The 24,212-nt window shown below is 32.8% G+C and overlaps 3 protein-coding genes across 3 annotated transcripts in view; all 3 read left to right on the plus strand.

The window, feature by feature from the left end:
• Positions 1 to 5,071: 5,071 nt before the first annotated feature.
• On the plus strand, positions 5,072 to 13,061 carry LOC149421720 (mpv17-like protein). The gene is made up of 5 exons (XM_089634504.1): positions 5,072 to 5,409; positions 7,100 to 7,294; positions 9,041 to 9,174; positions 10,527 to 10,658; positions 11,548 to 13,061. The coding sequence occupies exons 2-5, from the start codon at positions 7,150 to 7,152 to the stop codon at positions 11,749 to 11,751; spliced, it is 615 nt and encodes a 204-aa protein (XP_089490630.1). The 5' UTR covers positions 5,072 to 5,409; positions 7,100 to 7,149; the 3' UTR covers positions 11,752 to 13,061.
• A 2,109-nt stretch (positions 13,062 to 15,170) lies between these two features.
• LOC149421721 (intraflagellar transport protein 81 homolog) lies at positions 15,171 to 19,881 on the plus strand. Its single transcript, XM_089634505.1, has 11 exons — positions 15,171 to 15,317; positions 16,044 to 16,437; positions 16,521 to 16,642; positions 16,761 to 16,892; positions 17,015 to 17,146; positions 17,293 to 17,493; positions 17,668 to 17,787; positions 18,293 to 18,469; positions 18,589 to 18,714; positions 19,147 to 19,416; positions 19,604 to 19,881. The coding sequence occupies exons 1-11, from the start codon at positions 15,171 to 15,173 to the stop codon at positions 19,766 to 19,768; spliced, it is 1,986 nt and encodes a 661-aa protein (XP_089490631.1). The 3' UTR covers positions 19,769 to 19,881.
• Positions 19,882 to 22,868: 2,987 nt separating this feature from the next.
• Positions 22,869 to 24,212, plus strand: part of milt (trafficking kinesin-binding protein milt) — a 137,251-nt gene continuing 135,907 nt past the window's right edge. The window contains exon 1 of the mRNA XM_089635034.1: positions 22,869 to 23,080. The gene's annotated coding sequence lies outside the window, so the exon portion shown is untranslated. The remainder of the gene's footprint in view (positions 23,081 to 24,212) is intronic.

Genomic DNA, 24,212 nt, shown 5'->3' on the forward strand with positions numbered 1-24,212 from the left:
ATAACATAAATTAACTCTTTAGGGTATTATTATTATCATAACCCATTTAACTATGTATCAAGAAGAAATTACGTAATATAAGATTTAAATGGGAAATGGGCACCATATAAATTAACTGAATCCGAATGGATTTCAATTTTTTTATCAATCAGCGTTTAGGTTGGAACGAGAGACGTGCATACCGTCGGTCGAGCATGGAACATGGTCCTCGTACGCAGTGCGTAGCGAATCGCGTAGCACTGCAGTTCTTCATTCATTCACCTACATATTATCGCAAGCGACCCTGAGGAAAACTTGTGAGGAACGCTTGTGTAATCAGTAAACTACAAAGTACATTGGCTTACGTGCGTTTATTATGCTACAGGTATAGCAGATTGAAGTACGTAATATGTCGAATTATGAAACGATGGTATAATGATTTAATATATCTACCTGGCAACCTAACCTACAGAAATAAGACTACCTACTGAATCATAACGCCAACAGATGAAAACAAGAACTATTGAAATGCTAGTTACCTAGTAGTTGGGATATGAAAGATAGAACCTAGCCATTCTTCATGAATATCCCCAGATATCAGATGGAAGATAAGCACGACTTTTTAACTTAGATCACAATCTAACAGATGAGACGCTCAATATACCTAAGATAAACATGGAAAGATATATCAAAAAATATATTTAATAGCTGACATGTACCCGGCATTGCTCGGGGTTATAAATGGTTTGGAGCACAGGTTCTCAAACGTATTTCAACCACCGCCCACGTTGCTCGGGGTTATAAATGGTTTGGAGCACAGGTTCTCAAACGTATTTCAACCACCGCCCACGTTGCTCGGGGTTATAAATGGTTTGGAGCACAGGTTCTCAAACGTATTTCAACCACCGCCCACTTTGAGAATTTAAAAAAATCTAGTACCCCTCATATTTTTTTAAACTTTCCTTTTTATATTAACATCTGTTGCGTATTTTAAAAATAGTTATTGCTAATATGCGTTATTAAATGGAAATGATAGATGAGGTGGGGTCCATATCTTAGTTCTGAGACCAATGAATGTTTCAATGTAAAATTATGGCTGAATGACGCATATTTTGAAAAGCTTTTTCTATAAATGTATCTATCCTTCTACAACTCACTTCCTGTAACTTTATAAACTGTAGTACATTATGTGTTCTCTTTACTTTTTATAATAATTAAAAAAAAACTTTTTCACTTATTCTACTTATGTATTTTATACTTTAGGTACTTGGAAACGCCCACTTTGAGAAATACCGGTTTGGAGTAAAGCTTTGACATTGTAAATTCTAGTGCACCTGAAAACTGTGTGTAGTTAAAGTGGAAATACATAATATTATTGTTAATAATTGAAAAAGTTTTTTTTCCATGTTTTTTGTTGTTGAGATTTTGTTTTTTTTTTAAATTGGAGATAAACAACTAATAGATTTAGTAAGTTGTTACGAAGTGATCTATAACATAAAATCAATTGAATATCGCGATACTACGATTCAAATTTGCGTTGCATGCGTAGGCCAAGTGTGCACGTTGGCCTGGGAACGTAGTAATACAATAAATTTCTTTCGATTAGCATGTACTCTACAAAAATCACTTATTGTTTCAATAAATACAATTATTCTCAATGCTTTTCGAATACAATAAAGCGAGACAGCGAACGCTGAAACACATAAGAGTATGAAAGACAACCTATTGACAGTGCGTCGTATACTACTCTGCTCGCTCGTTTGTTCGATAAGAATGAGCGTAAAAGCGGCCCACTGACGGGCGAGCGTGTGTAGGCGAGCAGTCTGAGCATGACATCGATACAAAAATGCTCGTCGCTCGCCTATGACGTCATGCTTTGCCGCGGACATGCTCGCCCGTCAGTGGGCCGCTTTAAGCTTGCAGCCGGTGTCGTGAGGAGGCAAGCGAAACGAGGGGCGTTCATAATAATATTGCCGTTTCACCCGTACACCATTTATTCTTTGAATGCCTATCTCGTTCTAATGCGTTCCGTTCATTTAGCTTTAGGTATGTATGTATGGTGATATTTGTAGCCATGTCATTAACCTCTTAAGGACCACGCCCGAGTATACTCGGGCGGCCAGAATCCGGAATTCATACTAAAGAAAAATTTTCACACTATGCACCACAAAATCAATATTCAGTCCCATTCTGGGCCCGAAATGGCTTTTATATGAGGATATATGTTTTGAGTAAATAAAATTCATTGATAAAAAAGGTGTTTTGAAAAAAAGAGATTTCCATTTTTAATTTTTAAATGATTACTGAAGGGGTTAATTCACTGTGAATGATTTTCGGACTTGTTTCAATTTTTTCCAGGGAAGAATTTTTATCAGAAAAATATAAATTCCCACATTGAAAATTTCCAAACTTCACATAATATCAAAAAGATTCGTTTTTATAAAAATTTCAGGACCCATATCCCGACCCATTTTCCGGTCATTTATGCGACCTATAATTTTTTTTTTCTTATTTGCCCAAGAGTTTTTTTCAGAAAAAATAAAATTTTCATAATATAATTTTCGGAATATTCACATAATATCAAAAAATAAGGTTTTTTTTAACAATTTCCCGAAAAATTTTCCGATAAAAAATATACAATTTTCCCGAAGATTTTTTCTTTGATAAATAATAATTTCCCAACATTCATATATTCCAAATAATATAACATAATATAAAAAAGATAAATGGTTGTATTAAAATTTCCCGACCCATTTTCTGAGCAAAGGATTATTTTTCATGAACGGAATTTTAAAAAAAAAATTGCTAGATCAAAAAACTAAAATTTACAAACATCGACAAAACAAAATCATTCATACCAAATCAGTCTTACCAAACAAATATTGAAAAAATCAAATGTCAAAAATGAATATTGAAAAGAAAAAATCTAACTTATAAACCCAACATCATGTACGACGATATTATATAGGTAGTATGATATTTTATATGTAAATGGTAATCTTGAAATTTTCGAGCTCTCAAGCCGATTTGGTTAAAAATTTGGTCAAAATGCACAATTTCAGTAATACTCTGTTCACACAGGGGGATTTTAGTTGATCAAGTCTGTGTTGAATAACACTTGAAAGCTAATCGACATGTGTGAACAGCCTTTCAACAGAGTTGATCAAGTTTTTAGTTGAGCGACGAAAGTTAAAAGCCCGTCTACTTTTGTTCTTCAAGTATGAGTCATCGTTCAATTTTCTTGCCGAATCTAAACGTATGAACATATGTTTCAAGTCGCTTGCGATTTTTAGTTCCCTGCGGTCGGAAGTATACGTAAGACGTTCCTAGTGAGTGGTTTATTTATGCGTACCTAGTAACTACCACCATGGCATCTTCTTCAATGAAATAATATATTAAGTGGTTCGATGATATGATGTTCAGATATATGGATCTATAACAAAGCCATCCCTCTCTTTGGGATCAGAAGCAAGAAGCTTACAAAAATAAGAATGCCCGTGATACTGCAATTAATAATATTATTTTTGAAATGTTACTGTAACTTAGTAGTTATTATTATTAAATAACAGGTCTGAATGGTTCAAAGATTATTATTTTTTTACCTTCACAACAAATTTTAGGGCATCAACTATTGCAAAAAACAATTATAAAACAATGATATCGTATTTTTTGGAACTCTGTGCATATAAGCCAGACTTGAAAAAGAATTCCCCGTTGCCAGGTATCTTGGAGTAATTTGTAACTCAGTTTTTGCCGAGACAGCCGCTTGAATAACTGTGTCCTGTTTTTGGATTTTTTTCTTGAATCTTAGACAACAGTACATCAAATTGTTTTTCCGAAATTCGCAAATGATTGCGATAACTTTGTTATCTTCTAACGCCATCTCTCTTAATATAGTGTTAGAAGCACCCAATTCGTTTCTACTTATAATTCATTTTCTAGCCCACATACAACGTTTTTTGCGCTATTTCATATTATAAAGTGCGTTCCGTAAAAGGTCCGAAATCAAAGGGACGCCCGAAGCGATAACTTCACTTGACGCCATCTTGATTAACTATATCGGTACGAGTTAAATTGAAACGTCTGAACGATATCTTGTTCAATTTTTGTCGTTCAATGAAAGTCGTTCAACTAAAATCGCTCTGTGTGAATGGGCATAAGCAATCGACAATACTGCGAGAAACTGTGCAGCCAGAAGAGTTCCACACTGAATTGCGCTGCAGAACGTTAGGCGGCAGTGGGTTTTTGTCTGCTAGTTTACAAAATTGTGAGAATGTACTAAAATTTATTTTTCTTTGGCAGCAAATTTAAAAAAAAAAATCCAGCCAGCCACGCTTAATACATTTTTTAAAATAAAACCTTTTGATTCACTTTAATTACTATAAAAGGCAACTATCTGGGAAATTTTAGCATTCTATTTTTTCATATAAAATGAAAATTCCTTTTTAGGATGACAGCCATTTAGAATAATTGCATTTTTCTAATGTTGGTATTCCTGATACTGTACGAGAGGAGACTTTATTACCATATGCACTAGCTTTTTGCCCGTTGCAGGCAACTAATGGGAAAAAATAATTTTGAATGTATGATTTGGCGTTGAATGCGGGTGGAGCGAGAGGTGTGTGCCTACTTTTATATTTATGATGTGATGTAATGCGTAAAAATGTGGTGCGTGGTGTAATGTTTGAATGTGAATGAATCCAGGAGTGTGGGACTACAAAATTTTAAAAAAGAAATGAATATTTTGAGAAAAAAATGTGCCAAGGAGTTTACTGATCATTTTTTCACCTTGTTACCATTTAATATACGTATATTAGATGGATATTATCTTGGAAATAAAATAAAGTTAAGTAAAGGTATTTTGGTATGTTTTTTAAATATATATTTTTAGGTAAGGTTATTAAAGGTTAGGTTAGTAAAGGTTAGGTTAATATATGACTAGATAATAAATAGTAAATTCAATAGAATTTTGTTTCATTTCGGAATTAAAGGAACTTGTGGGGAATTTGAACATCTTTTATAGGTATATTAAAACATATGCATTGGCAACCCTGGTCATACGTCAGAATGACATCTGTCAAAATTTATTTTTAACCTCGCATATGGTTGTGTTCGTAGAAATATGTGAATCGGTTTCCTAATAACTCCAACAGATGAAGAGATTCCGATGTTTTATTTGGGGTACGAACACGGAGTCAATCTTTCCGAAGGTCTTGGCATTGGCAAATAATGACTATCCGTAACGCTGCCAACTGCCTCGTCAGAATTATGCAATATCCTTGTGTGACGATCTGCACATGCGACACAGTGATGAGTTCAGTACGGTTCAGTTGGGTTCAGTCGTTCAGTGCCTCAGTTTAAATAATTCGGACTACTAGCAACCGAACAACGTCATGCATCAGTTTTCCAAATAAACATTCTTATTTTGAAGTTAGTATCAAAATTTAAATTATAACCTGTTTTTTTTATAGACAGCAGAAAACACTTATCTATGTAGGTTTCAAAGATAACGTAGACTTTCCATAAAATAAATAATCTCGACGATCAGTGCTGTAGTAGTATTGTTATGAAAGTTACTTAATCATTTTGTTGAAGTTCTAGGCATAGTAAAATTACCGATGTTTATTTGTTGTATCTTTCAAAAGTGCTGTTAAACTTTTTGTTTTAGTTGTTTGATGTACTTCTAGGATTGAATAAATCTTTGTAAATTTTTTTAAATTTCAAAAAAATTTTGCATACTTACTTTTATTTGGTACCTATATTATATATGATTAGTCTGTTTTCTTTTGACAGTTATTAAAAATGTAACTAAGTATTTTCTTGATAGGAACTGAGTTCAATAAATGCACACCAGATATTACATGGCAGAAATTGACTGAATTACTTTTATTACAATTTACCCAAAATTACAGACAGATGGTGCAAATTCTAATTATATTGTTCGTAACCATTTTTTTATCAAAGCAATAAATTTCATTGCTTTAGTCACTAAATTAATTATTAAATGTGTTGATCTCTGAAATATACCTACCTATTTCATCATAAAATAAAATGATGCAATGAATAAAATTTTAATGAATTTTTGCAAAATAAATTTACTGTTAATACAGACACTCCTGAAAGGATTCTCTTGCACAAGAGCAATCTAAGAAGCAAAAGACAGGAACACATCTTCACATTGTCAGACTCATCATCCGACAATTGTGAAGAATATACTTGCCTAATTTGTGATGAGATTTATTCAGAGAGCTTTCCAGGAGAAGAGTGGGTTCGTTGTCACGCCTGTCTAAAGTGGGCACACCAAAGGTGCACATCTGGAACTATTCCAATGTTTATTTGCCGATTTTATCGATTAAATAATTTTAAGAAAACTAACCTGTTTTAGTATACTCGTTTTTTTTAGATAAAATAATCGTTCCATTACCGTTCTAATTCTGTAATTTTTCATTATTTCAATAAATTTACTTAAATAACTTAATTTTTTTTATTAAACCATGAGTGTGAATGATAATACATATATGAAACTATATTGTTCAACAAGCCCCGTGGGGTGGTTCAACTAACCCCACCTATGAGGCAAGTTGAACCATTTCTCCTTCTGCGTGAAAATTAAAATATCTTGCATAAGGTCAACGTATTAAATCATTTCATGAATAACATTATAAAACCAGATAATGAAGCTATCTTAATAAATTGAAAAAACAAAAATATCTATAAGAGTTTCGAGTCTGGGGTCAAATTAGCAAAATCATGTTCAACTAGCCCCGCCCTACCCTACATTCAAAAACATTAATATTTTTACACAGAAATATTTAATTTTGTAGAATTTTTGTAATTTCCATGTTTTGCATTCAATAACACTCTTCATAATTTATTTATTCTCATTTTCTCTGAATAAATCTAATTCAAATATAAGTCCAAGGTCTTTTACTGCTGTAAATATTTGAACAATTTGAACATGTATTTATTTTTTATCTGAAAACATATCTTAAGTATAGTGCTGTCACATTCCAATCTTATTCATAATTGGAACGATTTTGTTTAGCAAATGATGAATGTATTTGAAACAATCTATGTAGGTACTTCAACTTATGTGAATGATTTTCTTTGTTTTTTCCAGGGATCAGAGACGATAATAGAGAAATAATAAAAATTGACAAATATTCAAAGATGGCAGCAAATCCAGTGATGTTACTCGGTTCCAAAATTATTGCCTTTACCCGGAGACATCCAATAGTCCGGGGAATGGCCTCTTACGGGCTGCTGTGGCCCACATCCTGTTTGATTCAACAAAGCATTGACGGGAAAAGATGGGGTAAGAATAAATTAATTAAGTTATTTAATATCCATCTGTATTTTATACCGGGCCTGCGACAATTTTATTATTTTATCTGAATACCACACAAGAGTCCTAACTGCTCCCAACCGTATAGAGCTAGTGAGACTATGGCACCCCAATTGGGGTATGTTGTGAGGCTGAAGGTAGTACTGAGGGGAACACAGTATCCGAAAACTAGTGGTACAAGCAAAAACAAGTAAATCTACACACTTAGTAAACCCAAAAACTATTTTCTGCCTTTTTTGTTAGGTTATTAAAGGGTTAAAATAAAATTTGGAACCGGTTCTTTGCTTCAAGGAATGATGTTTATTTATTTATTCATGCTCTTATCCTTAACCTTTTCTATGCGTCATTAATTTGTATCACTTCGTTCACACGCGGGGCTATTTATCATCAATCTAATTTATGACTTTAAACAATAATCACGCATGGATTTTAAATTTTTTTTTAAAAAATACGTCGCTTATGTCTTGAATTATCTTTTCAAGTATAAATAAACAATCCGAACATCAATGGGGCTTGATAAAAATTCGAAGTATATATTCATAATGTAACTGATATGGTATGCCCGGGTGGCCATGTTTATTTCAAGGTTAACGATACACATGATTATAAACATGCCGGAGTAGAGCTCTTCAACTGTGGTGCGATGTAAGTGGTTGATTTATGGGTGCGATGTCGCGTTTGACTGGATACATGAAATATTGACACACTTAAAAAGGTTCATATAATAAAAAATAACTACACTTAAATTTACAAAAATAATGAAATAATTTTTCTGTTATTATGTCACCGTAAATATGTATCACTTAATATATTTTTTTATCGTGATTTTGAAACAGTTCTCAACGCATAACGGCAGAATCATGGCTTTCATGTATTTCAGCAGCTTTGCAATTATTATCGACGTCACTGTCACTAATTTCAAAATCTGAATCTATTTCTAAAGTAGCACCAAATATTTCTTCGTCATTAAGACCACGACCCGACATTTTGTATTTTGGCAATAAAAATACTTTCAAAAATTGATAAAAAGTCAAACTTGTACAACTTTACACTTGATTTTTCACTATAAAAAAGTTTTAACCACGTATCTTTATTTGAAAATAATCTAACACTGACGAAATTTTATATTTCTTCAATAGTTTGAATGAATGTATGTAACTGAACTTATTTTAAAATATGATAAATCAGATTAATGTACACTGTAATTAAAATAGTTCATATCCACGAAGAAGCAAACAATAATTCGATAAAACAATGTAATCTACACGGCGAGCGTCTCTGTTTGAGAATCTTATAAAATGCGCCTGCGCAATAACGTGTGTAAAGACGCGGGAAGAATTCAAACTGATTCATTTTTCGCTATGAGTTGGAAGATCCCTTCAAATCTTTGTATCCATGATTAGGATACGTATTATGGATAAATATCGTATGATGTCAGTAGTGTAAAGATGTGAGATTTTTTAGGAGTATAAGTTTTACCGTGCTCAAGCATGTTTCATACCCATAACGCCGAAGAAACTTTGCGTCGCACAGATGTGCCACCCGCGTACAGGGCATGCACAGTGCGTCGCAGGCGTGCGTCTCCCGCGGGGATAGGGTTAATAACTTGGCAGCCAAAACCATGATTTATGATATTGGTAAATAAATATGGTTCCCATGGTTCCATTCAGTAAGTTATTTAGTGATTTTATTATAAGTGATGTATTTCTGTTACAGGAACATATGACTGGGCCCAGTGCGGGAGATATTGCCTCTACGGATCTCTCTTCACTGCCCCCACCCTGTACTTGTGGATTAGGATATCAACGAAAATTTGGCCTCATACAAATCTTAAAGTAGGGTTAACTAAAGTAAGTGGACCTGATTAAAACCAAAATAATTACATATTACAACATTTCTAACCTTACGTAGCCTTATGTATGCGACTGCCGCATATGTGATTGGTTGGTTCAACCGTTGTTTGTCAACCGTTGAGTTTTGCGTAGCACAAAAATGTCTGTCAAGATGGCGGCAACGCCAGACTGTTTCCATGGTTATTCAGTGACTTGACATTTTATGGAAACAATAATTATTTCTTAGTTTTCCCCCATTCTATTTAAATAAAACACATTTTTGTTTGTACAATACTGTATTTAAGTATAATATTTTTTCTGACAAGCCTAGGAAATCATAATAATAATCAATTTTCAAAAATTTCAATTTCACTTTCAATTTTTTCGTGGATACTTAATTTTTCATGTTATATATTTATTTTTTACTCCATTACCTAATAAACGTAATTATGACTTTTAATTAATTATGAATTAAACGTAACGAGTTACATTCAATGTTCTGTTGACGAAACGTTTTTCAAAATGTTTTGAACGCAGAAGAGTTCTTGGTTGACTTCCAACCGTCGGATCGCATAACCTAGAAAACTTTTTTTTGCTGCTATTGCACTGACAGCAAGCAGACTGACAGTTCGAAAGAAATAGACTAACAACAATGGCATCACCCGCAATACTGGACAATCAATTGGAATTTGACGATGTGTTTAAAAAAAGAACATAGGCTATGAAACTATTCTGGTCTCTGCCTAACAATGGATGCGCGATGGCAAGAGAAAAGTGCAATTATGCGATGCTAATAAATGATTTATTTGTTTTCTCTCTCCATATTATTAGGACACTTCCTGTTATGCTCTTTTCAATGGTTCACATATACAAATGCAAGAAGGCTCCCCAGACAGACTGTGAAAAGTTGGTTCAACCACTCAACCACGCTACAGGAAATCTAACTTTTTTTTTTTTATATGTGTTTATTCAGTTTTTTTTTATTTGTACATTATTTTCTCTTACTTAGATCTTACAAAACTGATCAATCAGTTTAATTGTAACTTGATTGGACGGTTGGGTGGTTGGATGGTGGTTGGATGCTCTGAGGGTACAACCATTCAATTTGATAGCCACGCGCCCTTATCGTATGCAATGCATCTCCACACAGTTCAACTTTATGTTTAACTCAATTAGATTGATGTAACCGTTCAACCAAAGTAAATGGTTTGTAGGGCACATTAGAATAACACCATTCAATTCTTATTAAGAATTGCTTCATCAAAAGTTGATGTAGCCTTTTCAAGATGAACCAGTACTTAGCAATACAGCCTTATCAGACAATTTATTTATTATTCTGTATTTATATATCTATTTTATTCTGTTCACAGGCGTTAGTTGAACAAATAACTTATGGACCAGCTGCCATGGTTTGTTTCTTCTTTGGGATGAGCCTTTTAGAAGGAAAAACTGTTGAAGGAGCTGTGAATGAAGTTAAGATCAAACTTTGGCCTACATGGAAGGTATGGAATAAGAAGAATCATAATACAAATTAACAATGTTCTAAATTTTTATTATACATTTTTATTATAGCATTGCAAATATGTATGCTTATTATTTTTAGCTTGGGAAAATTTTATTTTTGTAACAACTGCCAAGCCATATTTGTAACACCTAAATTTAAATGATTGTTGTTTAAATGTTGTTGACACAACAACCATTCTGTTTTTACGTAAAATTAAATTAAATTTTTTTAATTTTTCACTTACAAATATGCAATTGAACCGCAACCTTCCGACCCAAAGTCAAATACACGGAAACAGTTCTCTTCAGTTAATTGATCCTAATGCTTCGTACACACGTCAGAAAAAAACACCGGGCCGTACCACGAATTATGGGAAAGCAACGAAGTAACCGCAAGCGGCGTTTCGCAGTATTACAAATATTTTTTCATATTAAATTTCACTAGACTTTATCAATTTACAATTATGCATGATATTGTATGAGGTGTCCAAAAACTCACTGATTTTTTAATAAAATCAAATTTTTCAAAAATCACTCACTAAAAACTGGTGATTCTACTTCACATTTAGTCGATTTTGTCGTATATTTAACATTTTTTGATTTGACCTTTCATTTTCGAGTAAATCGAGTCAGAAGTTGAAATTTTAAGGTTAAATTTTTTTTTAAAAACCAGTCGCTAGGAGGTTAATATCGGCTGTTTAATGTCTTCTAAATTGCATTGAAGCGTAGATCCGGCTCCTAACAACTTTTAATCTTTTGCCGAAAATTTATTAAAATTTTTTTTTTGGGACTCCTACATGTGATGTAGATTCACCAGTTTCCCGATTGAACTAAGAGTTTCTGGACACCGTGTATTCAGTAAAATTACAAAAGCTTGTTTTTATTTAGGTTGGCATCTGCTTTTGGCCAGTATTCCAAACATTGAACTTTGCCTTCATCCCTGAGAGGAACCGAGTGATGATTGTCAGCTGTTGCAGCCTTCTCTGGGTCATCTTCCTGGCTTACATGAAACAATTAGACCCTAAAGTATTAATAGAAGAAGAAGAATTGGAAGGCAGTCAACTTACAGTCAACATTGTTAGTCAACGTTGATAAACCGTCGGCGTAGGAAAATTTTATAGGAAATTATAATTTGTAGCACTTTACATTGTGCATTCCATGTATTAAGTTTGCTGATCCAACCGACAAGATCATTATTAGTTGTTATCTAGCCAAAGCTAATATGAAATACATATTTATGTACAATAATTTCTCGACCTTGATAAGGTAGGAATCTCTAAGTGATAACAGTGACATCTATTGTCATTATTTAGAGCTTATATTAAATTATGTATAGGAAATTAATTATTCTTGCTCTTGATAAGGTGGGAATCTATAAATGGTCACAAGTGACATCTGTTGTCATTATTTAGAAGAAATAATGGTGATATTATGTGGCATGCTTACAAAACTGTACCAAATAATTTGTAAAACAAATTAATCGTGACAATATATTGTGGTATTACCCTATAAGCTACTGTAGGAAAGGTTGAAACAACTAAACAAAATATATTACCTACAAAATTAATTAAAACATGTTACCTATAGTTTAATTTATTATTTAATATATTATGTATTTTTATACAAAAACGAATACAAGTTCTCAGTGTATTATAAAGTAAACTAGTTAACATACATTGAATTTGAGTGTTTGATTGTAATTTGTGTACCAAAATTAGTATGTGATTGTGATAATAACCCTATTGAAATATTTGGTTAGAAAATATAAACTTGTTACCATAACAAGCTTACTCTTTCTTTCAGAGCAGGCAAAACTAAACTAGAAACTATACAACTTAAAACATGAAAACAGTTTCGTACTTTGTAAATATCACTGAAATGAAATTGTTCATGTTTATTATTTTATTTTGTAAATGTTTGTTAAATTGTTTATCTGTTATGTAATCTGTTATATATAAAATAATAAAATATTCCAAAATAAAATGTTAAAATAATCTTTTATTTTGGGCATTATGATGATCGACACACTTTACCCCGCAGTAGGGATCTTTTTTTAATTTTATTTATAAGTACATGTTACATGATTAATACATTTATTTAGAGAAGAAATTTATATATTATTTAATTAACGACTTTATGTCCGGGTTAAATCTTCCCCACAGGAAAACTAAACCCTTCCACAAATGATCATCTAGTCAATCAACATTGCAAGTGCGTTGTATAAACAAAATAAATACTAAACAATACAAGAACAACACGTCAACTCACCAGAGATCAAATGGGAAAATAATTCACCGACTTCAGATATTTTCATATCAGAGGGTTCGGCTCGGTAGAACTCCTAACAGGGCCTATAAATCCTACTGATCCCTCAACATAAATATTTAAAAAATCTTTCGTAATCCTTCTTGTTTTTAAAATGACTGATTTTTGCATTTTTATATATAAATTTTTTGATAGATCTAATACGCCTAAATATTTTAATGAGAGAGCTAGGTATAATGCCAGTAGCCGAAATAACAAATGGTAATATTTTTATAGTCTGAGAATGCCAAATTCTTTTTATCTCATTTCCTAAATCTGTGTATTTTCTTATTTTTTCATTAACAGATTTTTGAATATTACAGGAATTTGGAATAGCGACATCAATAATATAAGTTATTTTTTTAATTTTGTCATGTAAAACTATATCGGGACTATTATGACTAATAATTCGGTCTGTTAGTATAGTTTGACCATAATATATTTTATAAAATTCTTTTTCTAAAAATGAATTTGGTTCGTATTCATAATATGGTTTTATATTACGGCAGTCGATCAAGTTATGTTTTTACCAAACTTTGGTGAATTATTTTTAAAACTTGATTGTGCCTAAATGTATACTCGGACGGTGCTAATACAGAACATTCCGATATAATATGTTCCATAGTTTCCGTAAAAACCAAACATTTTCTACATAAATCATCAATTTGATTTGTATCTTTGATTATATGCTTCCTATAATTTTTAGTATTAATGACTCTATCTTGAATGGCAAGCGTAAATCCTTCTATTTCTGCGCTCAACTCTCCAATACTCAACCATTTGTTTGACGAAAATTTGTCAACATACATCTGGTTGAGATAATTGAAGTGTTTTGCATGTAAAATTTTATTTGACCAAGAATCTAATAATTCGTGGTTGGGATTTATAAAAATGTTGGCATTCTTATAAAGTTTTATTATTTTTATTATTATTATTTTATTTTTATTATTTACTCTATACTATAGATTTTGTGTAAACGAAAAATAAAAGCTGTTTGTTCAGCCCCCGCATTCCCAATGTCTACTGATTTATAACAAGTTTCCCCTTAACTCTTTAAGTTCAAGTCCTCATATATACATTATTTTTTATGATAATATCTAGATTTGTTATGTCGAAATGTTAATTATTTGAAATTCCCTCGACAGAAAAAAATTGCAAAGTAAGCTTCGAAAATTTTTTGAAACACATTTTGTTCTGTTATTTATTATGTTTTAGGCGCGAAAAAATTCACAGTGAATCTTTAAATGCATCTAAAGCATTTTTCGAAAGATTTTTGCTCTATTTCAAATTAGTGGTGTTTTATTAAATATTTTCACCATTTTCGCTTAATTGTTATGGTTTTTTTTTGTTATTCTCTATTACATATCTCCCTTTCAAACCCTCTTTGAACGATTACTATGGGGCCTTAATACTCGAACACTATACAAGACAACATAATAAATTGTACACTAATACAGTATAGTGTTGGGCAGGATACAATATCAGAATGAGATTGTATGAGGTACTCAAATAGTGAAAAGATGTTGAGGTGTTCCACCTTGGCCTGGAAACAGAGAATCGAATAAATACATTTTTTTTTAAATCTGTTCAATTTTAAGATAAGTGAAAAAAATAATGATGATCTTTAATATGGGATAATGTTTACACAAGATATTATGAATTATTGTTATTTTATTTAAAATTATATTAATCTATGTTTTACCTACGGCTTAACTTACATACTATTTGTAAGAAATTACTCTACAAAGAATTTTCCCATTGGAATGAAATGTTTTTCTGCAGTGAAAAGTAACCTATGTCACTTCTCAGTCCTCCAACTATAACTATGCAAAAAATCACATCCATCGGTCGCTCCGTTGCTACATGAAAGAACGCCAAACAAATAAACACACTTTCACATTTATAATTTTAGTGAAGATTATATAGCTTTGAATTGTATAGTTTGTTATAATTATGTAAAAAATTTAAAAAAATCTGTTTTTCTTCCTGTAGAGATAAGTATGTCAAGCTGTACCCCACTCTTTAGAAATAAAACACATCATGCACCACCCTTTGTTTTAATCATTACCGTGACAACCACCACCACAACAACATATTTTCATAGCCTGTCAGATATAAACTTGAAATATTCCTTTATTACCCACTATTGGTGGCATCTTTAATCAATTTCATTTTCTTTAATTGATTCGTTTGAATACAAATCTACAATGACAGAACAGCTTAAATACATCACAAGCGAACTTAACAAACAGCTGGGAACGAGCTACGATCTGATCAAGTTTGACGCTCTGAATGAAGTTCAGCATCTGCAAGTTCTTATTGATCTACTTGCTCATTATGATGCTGGGCAAAAGGTAAAAACACATAATCTTTTCTAAAATGTATTTATAATATTTTGAAATGTTCATAAGATTAAAAAAAATATTTATTTTACTATTATTCATCTATTTTTATGAATGAATCCAATGACGTTACAATAATTAGATCTATTTAAAAATATAAATATCTACATTAACTGAGGATTAAACCTTTCCAGAGACTGGCTCTTAACTGCTGTGAACTTTTAAAATGACTTAAAAAAACTATATTACAACGGATACATATGTTTTTTGGTATCCAAATAGTTTTGGCACTTAAGAAGTTAAGACTAGAAGGCGGTTACATCTCTTATGACTGTATCAAATATATTTTTCATTAATTTTACAAACCAGGTTATGTTTTTATGGGTACAAGTTATAATAGTTATCAAAAGGTTTTCTTCGTAGTAATGAAATGAAAATAAAATATGCATTAATTAATTAATGGTTTATTTGTGTGATCTTCTGCACACTAACCACATTACCTACACAAATATAAGCCTTTAGATAAATATGTATGTTCATAATAATATGTGAATATTTTTTTAATTTGTCTATAATTGTTGTATGTCAAAATGGGCTGTTTTATGAGGGAGTCTGAGCAGGTAGGTCCTGTTCAATTTAACATCAAGGAGTAAAACATACAAGTCCCAAATAGACATATGTAATGTTTTGTTGTGGAATATTCTTACAAATCTTTAATAATGTTTCAATAATTTCAAGATTAAAGTGACTGAAGAAGAACCTGAGGTAATATCATTGCGTTTATTTGACATGCTTCGCAACGTTAAATACAAGCCTGAAGCAGACGTCGATGTGTCCAGCTTTCGAAAGAATCTCGTCACTGGCGACAGAAGCACAATATTTGCTCTGCTTCAATGGCTACTCAAGAACAGTGACAAGGTAAAGAAGACGGCTTACCTGGCCAAATTCCTGGTTCGACCAGACATTCCCCCAGACATCCTGGGTATTGCGGACATGGCAGATCTATTGGACGTTCACGATAAGTTGATAGAAGAGTTCAAAGAAGCCCATAAAAGGTCTGTTGCTCTAGGACAACACAACTCTGCCGAAGTTATAAATGATATTAAGGAAATGGGAATGGAAAGGGATATTGGTTGGTTTATTTCATTTTGATACTTACAGCAATGCGTTGAATATTCACTTACTATCATTCTAAAACATTTCAATGATTTGCAGTTATCAAACGTTTGGAGACAGCCCAAATCAATTTGTCTGATGTTCCAAATAAAGAGCATCTACTAAACATCTCCAAATCTTACAGAGCTCAGCAAGAAAAGGCCAAACATCTGGAATCTCAAGTAAAATTATTGACAGTAATGCTAAATAATAGAAAAGATGTTGTTCTTAATTCAACGGAAAATTAATTAAATTATTGTGATTTAAACATGTCATTGTAACAGATTTTGATTGTTCCAGTTAAATGAACAGAAAGAAAAGCTGAAAAAAGCAGGGGATCACCTTCAGAGAAATCTGGTATCTTTTAGGGGACAAGCTCCCACTCCAAAAACACCGAGAGAACTTCTTCACCGACTAAATGAAGAAATCAAGGTAGGATATACTTATGTGCACACATATTCTTAATTTCTTACGTGATTCCCAGAAGTTTTCTTATCAGAAAAGTTGTCTTACAACCACTGCTGAGCTGAAAAGTTAATGGTTTTTTTTTCTAGGTTAATGAATATTTATCAAAAGAAAAGCATCCAGAGGAATTGGCTAGCGTTCAACGTGACTTGAGCGTATTACACGGTGTTCAAACCCATGATAATATCACAAGAGATAATCTTCTTCAGATACAAGAAAAAGTTAGTACCTTTTTAAGAACCTACAATTTCCATTTACACAAATCTGAGAGATAAAAAAATTGCTTCTTAGATTACTACATAGATAAAACATACTACATAGATTGGTAGATATCTTGTTAATTACTGCAGAAATTTTTATATTATAGATTGAAGCTGTGAACAGAGATGTTGAAAACATGGTCCAGAAAAAAATGGCTCTGTCGGATCCACAGGATGATAAACTCACACCATTCAGGCACCAGGCGGCTGTCATAAAACGCAATAAGCAAGCCACTGCGGAAAAACTGGAAGAACTCAAAACTATTCTAAGAGATACTGAATCCAGACTGTCAGAAAAACAAACTCAAGTATGTATTTCATCCTTCCTTTACGATGTTTGCGTTTATGCATTTCTGTACAAGATAGGCAAGACAATATCTATCAGTAAAATATCTCTGTAAATATCAATTTAGAATAATGGAAGTTTTCTTAAAAAAGACATTTTTGGATTGTTAATCCTCGTAATATTAAATATTTTTCAGGTACAACAACTATTGGGTGACACAGTTCTTCGGGGTGAAGAATTGAAGAAGTATGTAAACAAATTAAGAGCTAAAAGTTCTGTTTATAAGCGTCAAAGAGCTATTCTAGCTTCACTCAAGGTAGGAGCACTATACTTATTACTTTGTTAATACTGTGGGCAACTGTAGGCAGAGACAATGAAAGATGTTGATGTGAGATATCATTTGAGATTTTCACAGCCAAAAATATTATAGTGATTTACCTCCTTTATTGGCCAACGTTTCGGGCAGCATTACAGTGTCCGCAATCAGGGCAGATGTGTAATAGTTACATGAATGGTAATGATTACACATCTGCTCTGATGACGAACACTGTAATGGGTGGTGGAGATAAACATGGGTAAATTCCTGAGTGTGTTCGCAGCAATGTAGATAGTGTAGTATTGGTGCGCGGCGCGACACAGTCTAGTGACGCAATTGTCGCCAGTTGAAGTTGTGGCTGATTGTGGGTACTGGACTTACTAGAAATTGCCATGTCTCCAGGCGCGCAACCAACATACTAGAAGTAGAATGACACTACAAGACAAAATGATTTTCTCTTCATTAGGTAGTAATACAATAATGTTTTGACTATTTCAATTTACAGTCTGAAGCTGGAGTACTAACGCGTTCACTTGAGATTTTACAATCAAGAGACGCGACGTTGGAGATAGCTCTCCTGAATCATAAGAAGTTGAACGTAAATCTGGACAGTCAACCGATGAGCAAAGAAAATTACAGTATGGAAAATCTTACCAAAAGAGCACACCATGAAATACTACAGGTAAGTATTCCATAGATTTTGTCAACAAACAATGTACGTATTAATTAATGTATTTGTCAACAAACAAACAAAAAAATATTCTTTTGTGGGAGTTGACCAACTCATTAACCTTTTTCCAGATGGTAGCACAAGTCTCTCAGAAGCTGACAGAAGTTAAGCAAGAAGTCACACCATTTGCTAACCATTTGAAACCTATGAAGGAAGAATTTCAAGCATTGCAACAGCAATATGAACAGAAGAAAAGGGTAAATTATTTAACAGTCTCAAACTTACAACTCACAGAATGTTTTACCCAGCACCCCAGTCTTGAAAATTAAATTCTACTGAATTTTGTGCACAAAAGATGACGTGACAACTGAAAATCTGGGTTGTCTTTTAATATTGGATTTGGCTAGGGCAATGTTTGTGGTTTACGTTTTCGTCCTTGACTTTTTGAAAAAATTCCAAATACGGAATGACTTTCTGTACTGTGTAATTAATACTATTATCTGGTCTTTGTAAAACTAATGATGACCAATGACAGCAGTTCTCAAGAACCTTATCAGATATTTTGCTTTAACAATATTGTTAAAACTTTTCGTTGTAATCTTTACGATTATGTGGGATGTTTTACTAGTTTTCAGGTCTGCAATTTGGACACTCTTGGCAAAGATTTAATAAGTTGTTTTCCAATTTAGGTGTATGATTCCACATCAATAAACCTGGCATCCCAGATGGAGCCTTTAGAGCTAGAAGTTACCGATCTTCGTAAAACAATCAATTCCCAGGAGGAAGAATGGAAGACACTCAGACAGCGAATAGAAAAGGCGGAGCAACTCTTAGAAATTATCGATAATGAGAGTAAATTGAGAAGTGGAGATTTCTCAGCTCTTAAACAACCATCGAAGATGGAAAGTTTACAGATTCAAATAAACCAACAGGAAAAGCAAGCAGCTTTATTAAAAGAGGTGAATTAAAAGATATTGTTTCTTGAAAGTCTTACCGCTGATAGATTCATTGTAACCTGTTCCCTTATCTAATGAACTATGCATATAACGGATATACAGGTTACAGTTACAAGAGTTCCCTGAGGCATAGTTATTTGACTAGTTACAAATGGGAGGCATTGCAAGTATAATTTTGTCTTTATTTCAGGAACAAAAAATAGTAAGCGATAGGCAGTCGATGCTTGGAGAACAGTCTATTATTTGGTCGCAGTTGCATGAGTTACTTGAGTGCAAAATGAATTGCATAGAAGAGGCAAATAAAAAACAAGGATCTGTGACTATCACAAAACAAGCACAGACTCTGACACTTTAATTTTGTATTTGTTGAAAATGTTGTCTAATATAGCACGCTGAAATTGAAAATAAAAATTAATTAATAGTGTTAGTTCTTCACAATTACTTAATATTTGTAAAGCTCTCCTCTGTTTCAGGTTTGAGTAAAATTTAGGAAATACTAAATTGATAATTTTTTATTTTAGTTAAAGAAATATATGTATTTTGCTTTCTAGCTACGTAATTCAATATTATATTATTCTTATCTCACGGTTATGTTTGGTACTTATATTGTAACATCTTTATTTGTACTTATATTATAATATCTTGATTATTCCATATTATTTTTTTAATTTTTTTTTTTGAAGGTTAAAAAAAATTGATTATTCGATTCTCCCTTTTCAAATTAACTCTTTTAAGTAGGTATACTGATTTTAACTACTATCAAATACAAAATAAAAACCTAAAAAATGCGTTATTTTTTCTCTCCACACTATTTAAAATTGATAATTTTCGTGATAAATTATATGGATTATCTCTTTTTTTTTTTTTTTTTTAAACTTCCGATTTAGTTGTCCGGGTTAAGTCTTCCCCAAAGGAAAAACTTAACCCTTCCACTCACTTTTCCACAAATGATCAGCTAGTCAATCAACACTATGTAAGTGCATTATATAAGTAAAATAAATACAAAACAATACAAGAACAACAACACGTCAAATCACCAGATATCAAATGGGAAAAAAAAAATTCACCGTCTCCAGATATTTTCATATCAGAGGGTTCGGCTCGGTAGAACTTCTAACAGGGCCTATAAATCCTACTGATCCCTCAACATAAATATTTAAAAAATTAGATATTAGTATTACCACGAAAATATTAATTGGGTGTTTTATTTACGCTTATATTATAAGTATGCAATATTTAAGATTTCTTTTATATCCTCCATAAACAAACCACATGTTTTACTGACTAATTTTTTTTTCCTTCGTTTGACAAAAATACTTTTCGCAGTAATGGTAAAAACTTATGCGTCAATTTTTCCCAGTCTCCCCAAGTACTTACGTATTATAATTTTTATAACAAAATGTGTGCCCTTCTTTTTATGATAGTTCCATTTGTGTGCAAAACGTGCTTTTATGAACACCCATCTAATCCGAAACGTCTCTAGATCGTCTAGATCAGGGGTGTCAAAGATACGGCCCGCGGGCCGCATGCGGCCCTCGGACCCTATCAATACGGCCCGCGAGCCGTATGCGGCACTCAAATCCCATCATTACGGCTCGCTACCACGTGACAATATTATGTCGCGGAGGACAGAACCGCACTCTTTCATTGTAGATTTTAGATATTCAGAGGACAGTCGATGCCTACGCGTGTTTAAAATTGCAAGCGATTGATTTACAGTGTAATTTCAAGAGACGCGCGCAGCGGACGCGGTGCGCCGTGCACCGAGCGTGAGCGTAACCTTTTCTCTTACGCCGGCTGGTGGCGCTGGTCTGGTGCACGACTCGTACTCACGACGCCCCCTCCCCCCCGACCCCGTACCACAAGGGTCGCAGTTGCCGGTCGCCGGCGCAGTCAGATTTAAGCTTTAGCATCGAGCGGTCGCGTCGAGTGTTTATATTACTTACGTACTCATAGTTTGTTGTTCATTCAAGTTCTAATATTGGTACGTGGTATAATGTCGCAAAAACTTAAAGTTGATAGTGACTGGAGAGTTTTTCAGACAAAATGAAATCGCATATTTTTTCATGGAATGGAAAGGTAAATCACTTTGTTTGATTTGCAATCAAACAATTGCTGTTTGTAAGGAGTTTAATTTAAAGAGACATTATGATTCGAATCATAAAGGAAAATTTGAAGGTTACACTGAAAAGATAAGAATGGACAAACTATTATCTTTAAAATCTAACCTTCACGGCCAACAGTCGATATTCACTAAAGCTAAAACTGAAAGCGAAGACGCCTTAAAATCCAGTTTCATTATTGCATTAGAAATCGCCAAGAGATCAAAACCTTTCACTGATGGTGATTTTATTAAAGAATGTATATTAAAAGTGGCTGATGTTTCATTCCCATCACAAAAATCAACCATTCAAAATATTCCGCTGTCAAGAAACACTGTTGCTTGAAGAATAAGTGATTTATCTCAAAATTTGGATTCCTAGCTGAAGGAAAAAATTAAGGAATTTACACACTTTTCGCTGGCTATTGACGAGAGCACTGATATTATTGATACTGCTCAACTTGCTGTCTTTATACGAGGTATTAATAGTAACTTTGAAATATGTGAAGAACTATTGAAGTGCGTTCCATTGACAGGCACCACTACAGCAAATGATATTTATTCTGCTATTGAGCATTTAATAGTAGAATATGAACTCGGCTGGAATAAATTTTGCAGCATAACTACGGATGGCGCTCCTGCCATGGTTACACAGTGGCACAGTGAACCAGACAAAATTGGATGAGTATTCTCAACTTTTGCTGAATCTGATCACAGAATTTAACAGTCGTTTTGAAGATTTTCGCAAAATGCATAAAATGGAATTCCCACTTTTCAACAATCCATTTACTTTGATGCTGCACTGGCACCAATTCATTTGCAAATGGAATTGATAGATCTCCAATGCGACAGCATTGTAAAGAATAAATTTAAGGAAGTTAATGTTACTACATTTTATACACAATATTTCAAGAGTTTGAATAACTATCCAAGTATAAAAAATCATGCGGCACGTATCTTGTGTATGTTTGGTAGTACGTATTTATGCGAGCAGATGTTTTCCCTTATGAAAATAAATAAAAACAAACATCGCTCACGGCTTACGGATGAAAATTTCCAATCGATTCTAAAAGTAACTACGACGAATATGACACCCGACATCAATGAACTTGTAAAAAACAAGAGAAGTCAGGTGTCCGACTCAAGATAATTTACTTTGTTACCCTTCTTTTTAACTTACTGAATTTATAATAAATAGGTATCTAACTAAATAAAGATTTCAACAATTATGTAAGTATGGGTTTTATTTTTTAAATATTGAGTCCGGCCCGCTTACACACGCCAAATGTTATAAACGGCCCTTAAGAATATCCAGTTTGACACCCCTGGTCTAGATCTAACGTGAAGTTCGCGAGTTTGTCGTTGGTGGTGTATCGGGTTATGGGTGAATGTTGTGTCGAAGGATTTAATAATAATCACTATTTACGATTTTGTGTTAATTGTCGTTAAATAATCGAATGATATATTGTGAGTTCTAATAAGATATGACAGACACATATTACTAAGTTCACCAGTTTGTTTTTTTTTTACTAAGAAACCCTCCCCACGAACTAATATTTGCGTTAGGTAAGTTAATTCCCAGTATTTATGTATGAATATAATTGTTTAATTAGTCATTATTAAAAATTTGTTCTCCTGATCGTCGTTTTTAATATTCTAACTGAGTATTTAATCTTAGCTCTTTGTATTCTGATTTATTCAAAAAATTTTAGGTTATGTGTATGCCCTTATTGATTTTGTATTCCAGACAAGGGTTTACTATTTTTTCAATACGATCTTATAATGAAAACACTTATGGTAAGATACTAGATTACGCACTCAGTTGTCATGCGTTCTTTGAGCATCAGTGGTGGTCTTGAAATCATGTTGCTTTTATCTTTAAAATTATCTTGACATTTGTTTTGATTTGAGAAATAAGGATGACACATGTCAACATAAGAGGGATACAATAATTATTGCTATATTATGTTGCTGTATTACTATCCTGCAAAGGTAATTGATTTTAAGTTTCCCCTTCCCCAAATATTAAAGTCAGTTCAAACTCTTCAAACAAAATCATCACACAGTTGAATGGCCTATTGATTTCAGCAAATTGACTATCATGGTTGCATCCTCCATTCATCTGATTATTTGGTAGTTATTTAGTAGATGAATTGGTTCTCATATTGTGTTCACCTTTTTTATTTGACAAAATTTTTATTCATGTCAAATGAAATATGACCAATCATTGAAATAATTATTATTTTAGCTGAGGCTTTAGAGGTTCTAAAAATATATTTCTGTGCCTGGAAAGTCCTGAAGTCACATTGTTTACGAAATTGAGTTAATATTGCCAATTCCATTATAATATCATAAACTCTTATTGCTGAAAACACTGCAGTCCTCATATGTGCTTCTTCTATAATAAATAGCCTAATCTATAACATCACCAGATATCTATTTACTTGAGTTAGATAATATAAACTTCAGAAGTCCAGAATAGCTCAACGTCTATAAGATGCAAGCCGGAGCAGATGTCCCCAAGAAAACGGAGCTCCAAAATATTATAATTTCATTCAATATTCTAAGTTACTTTTTACTGAAGTCTAACAAGGAGATATTGCATTGTTTTTACAGCTTATATTTTTTATTAAAAATATATTATTACAGCCCATATTTTTATTAAAAGAAAAATACGAATAATCCATAGTAAAAAAAC

The sequence above is a fragment of the Hesperophylax consimilis genome, chromosome 8, assembly GCF_061612785.1.
Source record: "Hesperophylax consimilis isolate HC1 chromosome 8, BYU_Hcon_1.0, whole genome shotgun sequence".
Taxonomy (NCBI): Eukaryota; Metazoa; Arthropoda; class Insecta; order Trichoptera; family Limnephilidae; genus Hesperophylax; species Hesperophylax consimilis.

Excerpts from the sequence above, each read along its gene's own strand:
- LOC149421720 (XM_089634504.1), top strand. The coding sequence starts at position 7,150 with ATGGCAGCAAATCCAGTGATGTTACTCGGTTCCAAAATTATTGCCTTT. Across the intron at positions 7,295-9,040 it reads CATTGACGGGAAAAGATGGG|GAACATATGACTGGGCCCAG; the intron begins GTAAGAATAAAT and ends TTTCTGTTACAG. Across the intron at positions 10,659-11,547 it reads AACTTTGGCCTACATGGAAG|GTTGGCATCTGCTTTTGGCC; the intron begins GTATGGAATAAG and ends GTTTTTATTTAG.
- LOC149421721 (XM_089634505.1), top strand. The coding sequence starts at position 15,171 with ATGACAGAACAGCTTAAATACATCACAAGCGAACTTAACAAACAGCTG. Across the intron at positions 18,470-18,588 it reads CACACCATGAAATACTACAG|ATGGTAGCACAAGTCTCTCA; the intron begins GTAAGTATTCCA and ends ACCTTTTTCCAG. Across the intron at positions 19,417-19,603 it reads AAGCAGCTTTATTAAAAGAG|GAACAAAAAATAGTAAGCGA; the intron begins GTGAATTAAAAG and ends TCTTTATTTCAG.